General features: G+C 46.2%; 1 protein-coding gene across 3 annotated transcripts in view; it reads right to left on the reverse strand.

Annotated features, from left to right (window-relative positions):
* LOC140730726 (ribosome-binding protein 1-like) overlaps positions 1-14,988 on the reverse strand; it is a 155,005-nt gene that overhangs the window by 108,279 nt on the left and 31,738 nt on the right. For all 3 annotated transcript variants that reach the window (XM_073051547.1, XM_073051544.1, XM_073051545.1), the window contains exon 2: positions 10,250-10,987. In XM_073051547.1, the coding sequence (XP_072907648.1) occupies positions 10,250-10,958 (709 nt within the window). In that variant the 5' untranslated portion in view covers positions 10,959-10,987. The remainder of the gene's footprint in view (positions 1-10,249; positions 10,988-14,988) is intronic.

The following is a 14,988-nucleotide window of genomic DNA, read 5'->3' on the forward strand; positions in this document are numbered from 1 at the left end:
AAAGCATGCAGACATGGTCAAGAGGCCCAGTTGTTCAGACCAAATATCAGAATACAGAAATGTGATTTAATAACTAACTTTGACTGCAGAATGACCGTTGGTGCCAGATGGGGTGGACTGAGTATCTCAGAAACTGATCTCCTGGGATTTACTTGCACAACACTGAGTTTAGAGAGAATGGTGCAAAACAAAACAAAAATCATCCAGTAACTGGAAGTTCTATGGGTGAAAATAACTTGTTAATGAGAGAGGTCAGAGGAGAATGGCCAGACTGGTTCAAGCTGACAGTAACTCAAACAACCACACATTACAACAGTGACGTGCAGAAGAGCATCTCTGAATGCACAACACATCAAACCTTGGGCTACAGCAGCAGAAGACCACGTACATACACTCAGTGGTCACTTTATTAGGGACAGGAAATACCTAATAAAGTGGTCACAGAGCCTACGGTATGCTTGTTTGTCTTTGTGCAACAGCATGGGAATGGTAATGAAAAAACCTCAGAATTGGGGAAATAGGATTCTTCCATTTCTTCAGATCCTTGAAGTTTCATTTTCGTGCACTAGTCTTCCATTAAAAACATATTCCTGTAATGCAAGTCTCATGCAATTTCTCTCCTAAAAACATTACTTAACACTTTATTCCTTCAATCCCTGCCCACCCTTAAGAATATCAAGTTCTCTACAAGGTAGTCTGATGTATCCTCAGGGTTTCTGCCTAACTGCCAGGCCACTGTAAAGACAGTGCTTTTAATTTACAAACTAATCTTGAAAAGTCAAAGTTCACGAGGTGCCAGCTGAACTAAATGCAAGTGTGTAATTGTGGGCTTTAAAGTGGCTTTACTATTCAGCTGTTACTCTAATGGTGCACCTGTTCGAGTGAATGTACTCAAACAACAGAGTTGTGTCCCAGGAGACCAAACCAACAATCACGCCTACTTCAAACGGTACAATCCAACAGTCAGCTGCGTATTCAGCACTGGCAGAAAATTCCCCCAACATTAAAACATTCAGTCCTCTGAAGGTGACTTTCACCATCTTTTCAACGTAGAAAACACTCAAATTCAACATAACATGATTTCAGGAACCCAGGCATTTGGGCAGTGCAGTGGCATGGCTAGTGGAACCACTGACACACTGCGCCGGAGACCCGAGGTCAAGGTTGAAGCTGGGGACTGTCCGCGTGGAGTTTGCACATTCCCACCCTGTGACTAAGTGAGTTACGTCCAGGAGCCCCAGTTCCAAACCACACCCTGAAGCTGTCAGGATTCATGGGCTAAATGGTCACTCCAAGCTGCCACCAGTGTGTGGGCGAGGGATGGAAGATTGGCAGAGCTAGGCAGTTTGCTTTTGGAAATGTAGAGAGAATCAGTTACAGGGAGAGTTAGTGGGGGAAAGGGATGCTCTGTGAACTGGCATAAACCAAATGGACCAAAATAGCTTCTACATGGAAAGGAAATGCGACATTAGGTATAACCCAGGTAGAGCGTATTTGCTGCAGGATGCATTAAAGGTGAAGAAATGAGACAAAGAACTGGTGACCAAGTTCACCTTTTCTGACTATTGTCCCAAGAATCTGCATTTAATGCGGTCTTCATCAATTCAAGGCTCAAAAACGTGCTTTACCAGCAACTGAAGCACTTTCCAGAGCACTGCGGTCAGCCTGCACAGCAAGTCCCTGCAAGCAGCAATGTGCTGGGGGCTTCGGTGACGCCCGTTTGAGATCGGTGCCACGATGCTCACTGATACCGCCAGTGCCATCGCTACCCAATTCAAAGCTTTCTTTGTCCACGCCAACTCCGCCAGTCTGTCACTACTTCCTCCACTTCCCAACCACACCCAAAGATGTGCAAGTTCACAAGCCAAGTAACCACTCCAAGTTGCCACTGGCAACCAGCTCAGTCTGCCATTGTCTTCAGTGACATCGAATCCTCAACCAGAGCCAGTGGAAGTCCTGTAATGGGTTACACAGCCACTTCATAACGCTAACAAACCTCAGACAGGGGCTCATCAATGGCACAATGGGTTAAAGGCAAAATTCACAAAATCCACCCTTGCCATGCTTTTGCGTAGCAGGGGAATTATGGTTTCTGGGGAAAAAGGCAGGTGGATGGAGATGAGTCCATGGCCAGATCAGCCATGATCTTATTGAATGGCGGAGCAGGCTCAACAGGCCAGATGGCCGACTCCTGCTCCTGTTTCTCATGTTCATATGCAGCAACCGCAGGGTTAACTGACCACAGGAAATGCAGCCCAACGAGATACAGTCAGCCACTGGGACTGGGCAGTCAGATGCACAGAAGGCTGGAGAATAAAGAGCAACATTTCAATCATTTAAACAGGAAAGGGGCACAAATCAGGCAATTAGTCTAACATAGAGGCTATTTCCTGCAGAATTATTAATACGCAGCCAAAGATACAAAGGCAGAATATTACATCAGCCTTTGGCCTTATGTGCTTGCGCTGTTTCTTTGACACGATCTTGTTCCCCCGCCTCCAACTGTGACAGATTTTTACAACTAAACTGTGACAGGATTGAACCATAAAAACACAAGACATCAGAGCAGACTTAGGCCATTTGGACCATTGTGTCTGCTCTGCCATTCCAACAGGGCTGATTTATTATACTTCTCAACCCCATTGATGGCTTTGTGGCCAGGTTTGCGGACAATAAGATAGGTGGAGGGGCAGGTAGTGTTGGGGAAGTAGGGAGGCTGGAGAAGGACTGAGACAGATTAGGAGAATGGGCAAAGAGGGGGTAGATGGAATACAGTGTCAGAAAGTGTATGGTCATGCACTCTGGCAGAATGAATAACAGTATGGATTATTTTCTAAACAGGGAGGAAACTTAGTAATCAGAGCAACAAAGGGATTTGGGAGTCCTAATGCAAGATTCCCTAAAGCTTAACTTGCAGGTCGAGCCAGTGGCGAAGAAGGCAAATGCAATGTTAGCATTCATTTCGAGAGGACTAGAATATAAAAGCACAGATGCAATGCTGAGGCTTTATAAGGCAATGGTGAGGCCTCACTTGGGAGTATTTTGAGCAATTTTGGGTCCCCTTATCTAAGAAAGGGTGTGCTGACATTGGAGGTGGTCAAAGGAGATTCACAAGAATGATTCCGGCAATGAAAGGCATCACACGAGGAGCGCTTGATGGCTCTGGGCCTGTACTTGCTGAAATTTAGAAGGATGTTTAAAAGGACTAGATAGAGTGGATGTGGAGAGGATGCTTCCTATAGTTGATGAGTCTAGGATCAGAAGGCACAACCTCAGAATAGAGAGACATCCATTTAGAATGGAGATGAGGAGGAATTTCTTTAGCCAGAGGGTGGTGAATCTGTGGAATTAGTTGCCATAGGTAGCTGTGGAGGCCAAGTCATTGAGTAATTTTAAGGCAGAGGTTGATAGATTCTTGATAAGTCAGGGAGTGAAAAGTTACGGGGAGAAGGCAGGAGACTGGCTTTGAGACGGAAATGGATCAGCCACGATCAATTGCAGAGAATAGCTGCTTTTCAAAGTAGGGACACATTCTTTGACACACCCAAAGAGAAAAGTCTTCTTCTTCTCTTCTTCGGCTGTCCATTGATTTCGATGTTGACTGAGGCCTGGGCGAGTTTGTATGGAAGACTGGCAGTTGCCCATGCTGCAAGTCTCCCCTCTCCACGCCACCAATGTTGTCCAAGGTAGGGCACTAGGCCGATATAGCTTGGCACCGGTGTCGTCGCAGAGCAATGTGTGGTTAAGTGCATTGCTCAAGGGCAGAACACGCTGCCTCAGCTGAGGCTCGAACTAGCGACCTTCAAGATCACTAGACCAACACCTTAGCCACTTGGCCACATGCCAACAAAGAGGAGAGCAGCCCTTTGTTTAATGGCAAATCCACAATATAGCACCTCTGCTACTCTAGCGCTCCCTTAGTGTATCACTGGCATCTCAGTCTAGATTGTGTACTTGAGTTGGATTACAACCCACGACTAACCCAGGTGAGAATGCACCCAGTGAACCACAGATGTCAGATGATCGACTCCTTCATGGTGGCTTGGTCAAATACACAAATGGGGGAGGCCCCGCTGAACACCAGCACTAGCATGAAGAACTAAGCAACACTGAATAGCTTATTCAGTGGATTCACAATACAATTTTGGGGGGGGGGGGGGGGGAGAAATGATCATGGACAAATACTGGGATTGCACTTGTACAGTTGCTTCCAGTTTATAATTAGCAGTTGAAATAAATTGGACCTTGCAGGCTTTCTTCACTGTTTTTCTGCATGTTGTGAGAATTATCAATACAACCTGTGCAAATTTTAACTCTGAAGGAGGAAATTCATCTGAAATAGACCTGACATGCACTCAGTGCCCACTTCATTCACTTCACACTCAGCAGCCATTAGGTGCAGGAGGTATGTTCATGGTCAGGTGCTGCTGTAGCCGATCCACTTCAAGGTTCGATGTGTTGTGCCGTTGGAGTTGATCTTCTGCGCACCACTGCTGTAATGGGTCGTCATTTGAGTTACTGTCAGCTTAAACCAGCCTGGCCATTCTCCTCTGACCTCTCATTAACAAGGCATTTTCACCCACAGAACTGCCACTCACTGGATGTTTTGTTTTGCTTTTTGCACCATTCACTGTAAACTCTAGAAACTGTTGTTTGTGAAAGTCCCTGGGAATCAGCAGCTTCTGAGATACTCAAACCACCCCATCTGGCACCAACAATCATTCCACAGTCAAAGTCACTTAGATCACATTTCTTCCCTATTCTGACGTTTGGTCTGAACAACAACCGGATCTCTTGACCATGTCTGTGTGCTTTTATGCATTGAGTTGCTGCCACATGATTAGCTGATCAGATACTTGCATTAATAAGTAGGTGTACAGGTGTTCCTAATAAAGTGGCCACTGAGTGTACTGTTGGGCAAGTTTTGACCTCTCCACCCCAACACATCTCTCCATAGCCAGGAGCTGAGCCTTACCTCATTAGCCCCCAAACTCTGGAGTCTAGAGCCATGGTTAAAATGATGGCAGGAATTCCAGTGACGTGCAGGAAGGAGGCTCCTGCCCCGACCGCCAGCAAAGCTGAGAGGTGTGGAATCTCCCAGCTATAAGTGATCTATAATCATTTCTGACTGTCTCAGAAATTATTAGAATTTAACTAAATCAGAGTCAAATAACACAAAACAGGTTCTTTAGGCCAACAACTTTATGCTGACTATCAAACTCCCATTTACTGCAATCACATTTTTTTATTTTATTTTTTTTTTTTTTTTTTTTACACACAAAAAGCTGGAAGAACACAAGTCAGGCAGCATCTATGGAAAGGAATAAACTGATGACATTTCGAGCAGAGGTTTATCAGGGTCCTGATCTCATTGAAGAAGGCTGTTGATATTTTGGGACAACAGTTTATTCCAGTCCAGCACTGTGTGTGTGTGTTAACTCTAGACTTCCAGCATCTGCAGAACCTTGTGTCTACATTTTCCTTCTCAGCACATTCTCAACAGATATGCTTTGTAAAAATTTAAATATAAATCAAGTACAAAATTAAAACACTTAATTAAAAATATTAAAGCAAAATATTGTTAAAATTAATTTACTGCTTCCTAATCCAATTTCCATCTTCCCCATTGAAATCAATGAGGTGGCAGGTCCTGATTTGACTTGGGATCCAAAAGGTGATAATGAGAATGAACTCCAGCAATTTTCCAGCAAACATCTGCTCCTGAATTGGTCGGGAGGTCCACAACTTCTCTATTTGACAGTGCATGCACTCATGACTTTAACATGAAAATCAGCAGTGGGAGATGGGCTCTCAAACCTATCCACGGGCCACAAACCAGGACAGTGACGGAATACTCCCCAGACGCTTCAGCAACACTCCAAGAGCTAAACACCATACAAGACAGGAACAAACACAAAATACTGGAGGAACTCACAGGCCAGGCAGCATCAATGGAAATGAGTAAGTAGTTGAAACTTTGGGCCAAGGTCCTTCTTCAGGCCTGGAAAGGATGGGGGAAGATGACAGAATAAAAAAGTGGGGGGAGGGGAAGGAGGATCGTTGGAAGGTGATAGGTGAAGCCAGGTGGGTAGGAAAGGTAAAGGGCTAGAGAGGTGAGTGAACCAAAGGAGAAAGGGAAGGAGGAGGGGACCTAAGGGGAAGTGATTGGCCTCTTACCTCTTCTCACCTGGAAACAGAAACGTTTACCATAGGAGAAATCAATACTCAATCCATCAGGTTGGAGGCTACCCAAGTGGAATATAAGGTGTTGCTCCTCACCCCGAGGGTAGCCTCATCGTGGCACAAGCGGAAGCCATGGATCGACATGTCGGAACAGGAATGGGAATTAAAATGTTTGGCCAGCGGGAAGTTCCACTTCCGGCAGATGGAGCGGAGGTGCTGGACAAAGCCATTCCCCAATTTATGATGGGCTTCATCAAAGTAGACGAGGCAACATCAGGAACACTGAACACAAGAGCCAGCCCCAGCAGTTTCACAGGTGAAGCGCTGCCTCACCGGGAAGGACTGTTTGGGGACGGCAGCCCATTTGATGGTTACCCCGTCCACAACCATTCACTAACTCCACCGTTGACACATAGGAGCAGTTGTTTGCACAACCTGCACACCGCAGCAACTCACCAAGACCCATTAGACAGGACCTTACAAATCCATGACTTCCTTCAGCTGCAAGAACAAGCATAAGCAGAGGTGCACCATCACCTGGGAATTGCCCTCCAAGCCGCTTTTCAGAGAATCAGTCCTGGGACCAGCACATAAGAGCCACTACAAAGAAGGTATGGCAGCACCTCTATTTTCTCGGAAGTTATCGGCATGTCAACTAAAACTTTTGACAAACTTCCACAGATGCACCATGGAGAGCATCGTGACTGATTGCATCATGACCTGCTATGGAACAGCAATGCAGACACCAATCAATCAATAAATAGATTGATTGATCGATAGGTAGTGGATACAGCCCAGTCCCCTGCCATTGTGCACATCTACAAGGAACACTGCCACAAAAAAGTAGCATTCATCATCAAGGACCCCACCATCCAGACCACTCTCTCTTCTCACTCTTGCCATTGGAAAGGAGGTACAGGAGCCTCAGGACTTACATCACCAGGTTCAGGAACAGTCAGTACCCTTCAACTATAACTTATGTTCTCAAGACTGTATCTTTACTACAGGCAGTCCTCGGGTTACTACGAGTTCCGTTCCTGAGTCCGTCTTTAAGTCGGATTTGTACGTACATCGGAACAAGTACATCCAGTATTATTTAGCGTCAGTTAGTCAAACGCTTGTCTTAGTATATAGTATATATTTTACCTTTCTATGCATATAAAACACTTAAGAAACGTATGTATTCCAATAATTAAACCACTGCACTGCCTAGTAATAATTGTAGTTTTCATCGGGGCAGGGCCTTTCACATGCTCCATTATTCTCACTTTATCCGTTATCCTTTAAAATTGTTCCGATCGTTGACCGACTGTAGCCTAATGCTTTTCCAATGCCCGATTGGTTTCACATCTTTCCAAATGCTTTATTATTTCCACTTTATTTTCAATCACGATCGCTTCCCGTCAAAAGAACAGAAACACTGCGGGCGTCGGGTCCCGACCTCCGCCGGCTCCTGAGGTCCACTGGGTCTTAAGGACCACCGCACACCATCAACGGAACAGAAACACTGCAGGCGTCGGGTCCCGACCTCCACCAGCTCTCGAGGTCCGCTGGGTCCTAACGACCACTGCACTGAGACAGGCTGAATGGGACAAGTGGGGACTGTGCTGGGTTTGGGTATTTGATCATCCACAATATTCCGCGTGGGAATTTAAACTGGAGGTGGCAGTGTGTTTCAACCCGGCACGGTCGCAGTCTGTCATTGGATCCGTTCTCCAGCCTGGCGCTGATCTCACTGCGCCACCAGCTGACCGGAACGGGGGTGGGGGTGGGGTCAGGGTGAATCTTACTAAGAATATTTTAAGCCAAATACAAAGTTAAACACTCAACACAGTGTCAACAGCAACGACTTAAAATGGCGGACGGCGTTCTCCTTCCTCGGTTTGTAAGTACGAGCTGTCCGTAAGTCGGACGTTCGTAACTCGGGGACTGCCTGTATTTATTTATTATTATTTGGGTTTCTTTGTATTTGCAGTTTGACTTCTTTTGCACATTGGTTGATTGTCAGTCTTTAGTTTTTCATTGATCCTATTGTATTTATTTGTTCTACTGTAAATGCCTATAGAAAATGAATCTCGGGATAGTATATGGTGACACATACGTACTTTGATAATGAATTTACCTTGAACACACCATCTTGACTCAGGAACATACTGCCATTACTTCACCGTCACTGGATCAAAATCCCCACCATAAACTGTACCCAGTCCTCAAGGACTGGCTGCATAAAGAGAACTGTTTAAGGGGAACACGAGGGGGAACTTCTCTCAGAGTGTGGAACAAGCTGCCAGTGGAAGTGGTGGATGCAGGTTCGATTTCAACATTTAAGAGAAGATTGGATAAGTACCTGGATGAGAGGGTATGCAGGGCTTTGGGCCAGGTGCACGTTGATGGGACTAGGTAGAATAATGGTTGGGCATGAACTAGATGGGCCGAAAGGAACTCCATCTACCCATACCTCAAGGACCGCTATTTATTTTTGTTGATTTATAGATTTTTGTCTTTGCATTGGACTGCTTTTGCAAAGCATCACATTTTTCTTTGTACATTACTGATAACAAATCTAATGCTGCAGTTGTTCAGGACCGCCTACCACCACTTCCTTCAAAAGGCAACTAGGAATGGGCAAATAAATTCTGGCTCAGCCTGCAAAGCCATCACCTGTTGAATGAATTTAAAAAAGATTGACAAGATCACATACAGTAAGATCTGAATCACCAACAGCCAGTAAGATCTGTCCACTACTTCTCTTGATTTAAAAGATGTCAAGGTCACCATGATTACTCAAAAGACATCCAAAGAACTTCAAGAAGATGTGTGAAGGGCAAAAACTTGCAGCTAACTGGAAACCTGAAAAAAAAAGTCAAAATGCTGAAAACACCTTCGCCAAAAAGGTCAGACAACTTTTATGGGGAGAAATGAACTTGGACAAGTTTTGAAAGTCACCGACTTTAAACATTAGCTCCCCAGCTCTTTCCACAGATGCTGCCAGCCCTGCTGAATATTGTACAGCATTTTCCACTCAAAGGACATAAGCTTCCACAGGAAGCACTTTTCCCTGTTTGGTGGTAATGGTCAAAAGCAGTCCTCAAACTTCAATCAGCAGGAATAGTTTGGAAAGTATGTTGAGGTTAATTAAGTTCTACGTTAATGCAATTAAACTTAAGACATGAAGAACAGAGCAGAACGACACTCCACGAAAAATGATGTTAATACCATGGGATGAGTGTGCTCCTAATGGCATGTTTCATGTATATTTATTAACTTTCTACTGCAAAAGTAAATGTTGTGTCAATCACAACTTGGTGCAAGGCTGCCAAGTCTCACTTCAGGTAGAGTGTGAAATTTCCAGCACCACAATGACAGTGTCTCAAACCAAGGCCTGACTGGCCCTCTCCCGCTGTTGAGAATTCTCCAAAGCAAAAACAGAGTTGTTCCCCATCGCTCTGACCAAAACCAATCCCTTCACTAATGTCACACTAGTGTTGATGGGAGAACACTTGGCTACCTTGATTTCCAGCTTTGCCACCATGCCTAGTCTAGACAAGGTGCTTCGGGGTATTTGTAGGTTGTGGAAGGTGCAACACTGACACGTTTTCACCTTTTCTTAAGAGCTACAGAGATGGACAGGGCAGGGCTGTTACCTCACCGCTCCAGTGAACGATCCAAGCCCAACCTCAAAGATTCTCATGCGTTTTCCCTCTGGGTACTCCAGTTCCTTCCTCTCACATGCAAATTGAGTTAACTGGCCACTGATTATTACTGCTAGTGGATAGGTGAATGATAGAATCTCAGTGGGATAGATGAGGTGTGGGCAGGGAATCATCAATGGGTATGCGGAAAGAAGAAATGGTGTCCGTGGGTGCTCAAAAGCTAGCATAGACTTTGTAGGCTGAAGGACCTGTTACCATAGTGTACAACTTTATGGGGATGCTGATCAAGTTGGGAAGGGAGCGAAAGTGGGAGTTAAAAGCATTTCAACCATACTTTAGAGAAATAAACAGCATTTTGACCCACTTAACAACAGGAGTAGGATTAGAAGCACAAAGGAGGCAAAGATACTTACTAGGTTCAGACTTTTTCTTAGGTGCCATCTTCTTCTTTGCTGGGGCTTCTTGCTTTGGTTCATCTTGGCTGGCAGCTGTATCTGCCTTTTTGGCACCTGTGGTGGGAGGTGAGGCAGCGAGGGAGGTACTCTGCTGGGCACCCACCGGCGGGACAGCCATCACGGGCACCTCCCTGGCAACTGCCTCCAGCAGGGGAGTAGCAGTTGGGGCAGGAGCTTGCCTGGAGGAGCCCCCAACCGGGGCAGGCGCTGAGACAGGGCTGGGCGCAGGTTCAACTTTGGCAACTTTTTTCTCCTTCCTCCTCTTTTCTTTGGACGCTGGGGGAGAAGACTCTGGGGCAGAGGGAGGAGAGGGGGCAGGAGCAGAGGCTGCCATGATGGGAGCCTCAACATTTGGCACGATGAGGGGTTCCACCTCGACCTCTGCCTCAGAGGTATCGGGCACGGGCTCGGACTCTGGGATTCTCCCGTTAGGCTTCTCCTCTCGTTTCTTTGGCTTTCCTTTCTTCTCCACGGACTTCTCTTTCTTCTTCTTCTCCGACTTGGCCTGTTGGGCTTTCTCCTGCTCCCTCTTCTGCTTCGCTAAGGCTTCTTCATAAGAGGTTTCTTTCATGGAGAAGGTGGAGACCAGAAAGATTCCAATGGCAGAGACAACCATGAAACCTCCAAACACCATGAAGCCTAAGGTCTGAGGGTCATAGATATCCATATTCGATAATCTTTCGTTCCTTATTGAACCTGCAAAACAAAGCAAGACGAACACGGATTTAGATACGGCCTGGAAAAGACACAAGAAACCGCAGAATCACAGTTTTTCTGCATTCCGACCTGTCCTTGGCCTCCTCAATGGTGCACACAAATGCAAGACAGAAGGAACAGAACCTACAACCAGATGGCACGAACAGCCATTTCTCTCATTTCAGGAAATGTGATCTTCTTTTGCCCCTTTTCTCTGACTCCTCTCACCACCCTTTTTCTTCTCCCTCCTCCACGTGCCCACACTCCCCTACCCCCACTGTTTCTTCTGCTCTGCCCACCACCTCCTTTTGTTTCATTATCTACCTTCCTTTCCTATCAGATTCTATCAATGTTCCCCATTGTCACCTCCATCCATCACCTCCCAGCCTGTTTCCATTTCTCACCCTCCTCCATCTGCCTACTACCACTCCTACCCAGAATCCACCTATCACCTCCCAGCCTGTCACTATCCCACTCTCTCCTCCTCCATCTACCTACCACCACTCCTACCCTGGATCCACCCATCACCTCCCAGCCTGTTACTATTTCTCACCCTCCTCCATCTGCCTACCACCATTCCTATCCTGGATCCACCCATCACCTCCCAGCCTGTTACTATTTCTTACCCTCCTCCATCTGCCTACTACCACTCCTACCCAGAATCCACCTATCACCTCCCAGCCTGTCACTATCCCACTCTCTCCTCCTCCATCTGCCTACCACCACTCCTACCCTGGATCCACCCATCACCTCCCAGCCTGTTACTATTTCTCACCCTCCTCCATCTGCCTACCACCACTCCTACCCTGGATCCACCCATCACCTCCCAGCCTGTTACCATTTCTCACCCTCCTCCATCTGCCTACTACCACTCCTATCCTGGATCTGCCCATCACCTCCCAGCCTGTTACTATTTCTCACCCTCCTCCATCTGCCTACCACCACTCCTATCCTGGATCCACCCATCACCTCCCAGCCTGTTACCATTTCTCACCCTCCTCCATCTGCCTACCACCACTCCTATCCTGGATCCACCCATCACCTCCCAGCCTGTTACCATTTCTCACCCTCCTCCATCTGCCTACCACCACTCCTATCCTGGATCTGCCTATCACCTCCCAGCCTGTTACCATTTCTCACCCTCCTCCATCTGCCTACCACCACTCCTATCCTGGATCCGCCTATCACCTCCCAGCCTGTTACTATTTCTCACCCTCCTCCATCTGCCTACCACCACTCCTATCCTGGATCCGCCTATCACCCAGCAGCTTTTGCACCACCCCTTCTTCATTTCTCTATACCGGCTCCTCCCCTCTATTCTCTCAGCGCAGATGAAGGGTCTTGCCCCAAAAACATCAACTGTCCATTTCCATGCTGCCTGACCTGCTGAGTTCCCTCAACAGCTAGGATATTGTTCTAGACAAAACCTCTTCCAGCAAGGCAAGGTGATGGGGAGAAAACCTTGCGTTTATAACCCTGAAACACTCCAGTGCATGAAATGCGTAGGAAGTCACAGAAATGCACGCAACGATTGACGCAGCTTTTAGAGATGCTGCCACAACCACAGTGGCCCAGGTTCGATCCTATCCCTGGATTCTGTCAGTACGGAGCTAGTACACTCTCCCAGTGATAACACGGTCACTGTAGTGTCCAAACGCACTGGAAAGGTAGTTGACGAGAAGGATGCAAAGTAGCCACTTGGCAGCACAGCGATGAAGTGAATGGACAAGATTACGGGCACATGGAAGGGAGGGAAATAGCTATGTTTATTATTTCACGGGGCTTGTTATGCTGTTGTGGTTTTGTTAACTTGGTATGTCCTGTGTTGTTCTGCCAAGCACGACGGGCACCTGAATGTGTGGTGACACTTGCAAGCTGCCCCGGCACATCTTTGGGTGTGTTGGTTGTAAAAGGCACATTTCAATGTGTCTTTTGATGTACATGTGATAAATAAATCTAAATCTGAACGTGGAATTTCACACACTGAGTAACAAATTATGTATTTGCTGTGCTGCCAAGTGGCTGCTTTGCATCCTTCTCGTCAAGGTAGTTTAATGGCAATTTTTTATACATATTTAACTATTTCCATGAAACCAGTTAATTGGTTCAGCTGCTTAATTGGGCCAAAATGCACTGGAAAGGTAGTTGACGAGAAGGATGCAAAGTAGCCACTTGGCAGCACAGCGATGAAGTGAATGGACAAGATTACGGGCACATGGAAGGGAGGGAAATAGCTATGTTTATTATTTCACTGCTACCGTTTGCTAGACCTTACTGGATATAAATTCACTGCCAATCTTTCTGCATTAGAAGAGAATTGAATTTTATCGACTGACAGTCATGAAAGCTCTTGAACTCCGATCTCCCAATGTACCTCATCTTGGCCCCTGCACTGCAACTCTATTCGAAATTCTGCTTTTCTTGTTACTGCCCCAGGAAGACACGGTCTGTCTGGACAGTACGCAAGACAAAAGCTTTACACTGTCCCACTCCACGTGACAACAATAAACCAATACAAAGCTGCAAAGGAGGGTTCCGAATGAGTTCCTTCTTTACAAATCAGAAACTCTACCAAAAAAATCATGCGATAGGGTAATCAGCCTCTCACCAAATTGTAATAAATTGAATTAAAAGCACATTAGATGATGAGAAAGAACAATTACCAAAAATGGAGAGAAGAAACGAGTCCTGCCATTTGTAGGAATGAACGCATGTTAGACTTTTGGACTAGTGTTATGGGAGCTGAAGCTCATTGTATGCAGGGTATTGCCGTAAGTCAGGGGTTTGTATGGTTAAGAGGCTGCCCAAATCTCTTGCCTACATCTAAGTGATAACAAAAGGTGATTTAATCCACAATGGTACAGGGTCAAAAACAGTTCTGCACCGAAAAGGGGGAAAGCTGCGGCAAAAACCAGACCAGGTTGACGAGATCAGACATGAAAGCCAAGTTACCTCCGTTCCCCCCACCAATGTACTGAAACTCTGCGGGGAAGGGTTCTGCCACCACTGGACACAGAGGGGCTGGGTCCTGTGTCGGGAGTATTGTTTAAGGAGGAAACAGGACTGGCATTAGCTGAGAGTGCATTGAACTGATGGCACAATTAATGTGAAGTTAGATTATGTACTGACTGTATTCACTATACACAGGTTGAAATGCTCTAGCCTTGGCATCCTTGGAAACTGACTGATGCCAAACCAGAGAAAGCCATGGAAGTTTGCCCTGGTCATCTTCCGCTAGCAAGAGAACTGTTCTTTCTAAGCGTAGACACTCCCTGGGTCGCACAGGGCTCAGGGAACCGCCTGGAAACGGAAGTATCGGCAAGTCAGAATCGCCATAGATTACGATTGCAAAGGTTCACTGGTAGGTCAATTAGCAACAGATTAGCTAGTTTTAGATCTTAAATTAGGGGATTCAAGATCATTTAAATGTCATTTCCAGTACACAAGTGTAAAGGAGAATGAAATAATCGTTACTCCAGATCCGATGCAGCACAAACTATAAGCTCACAATGATTAAACAAAAATACATAAGATAGCTTATAGACACAAATTGTTTGTTTGTCCATAAAGCGAAGTTAGCCACAGGAGCGTCTGCACACAAGGTGGCTCGAACAGGAAATAAAGTGGTGGTGGTGTTGGGAAGGGGCAAGTTAGTGAGTGGAGGTGCTGATCAGCCTCGCTGCTTGGGGGACAGTAACTATTTTTGTGTCTGGTGGTCCTGGCGTGGACACTACACAGACTACTCCTGAAGGAAGTGGGACAAAGTCCATGAGCAGGGTGGGTGGAATCCTTCATGAAGTTACTGGTCTAGTTCCAGCAGCTTTCTGTATCTACATTTTGTCCTTGAGGGTAGCTAGGCTGGTGCCAGTGATGCGTTAGGCAGTTTCGACAACTTGTTGGAGAGCCTTCCTGTCTGGCGCAGTTTGTGTACCATGCAGTGTTGCAGCTTGTTAGGACGCTCTCTACTGCACATCCGTGGCATGGCACGAGTATGGATGTGC

This window comes from Hemitrygon akajei, chromosome 7 (genome assembly GCF_048418815.1).
Source record: "Hemitrygon akajei chromosome 7, sHemAka1.3, whole genome shotgun sequence".
In the NCBI taxonomy this organism is placed as follows: domain Eukaryota; kingdom Metazoa; phylum Chordata; class Chondrichthyes; order Myliobatiformes; family Dasyatidae; genus Hemitrygon; species Hemitrygon akajei.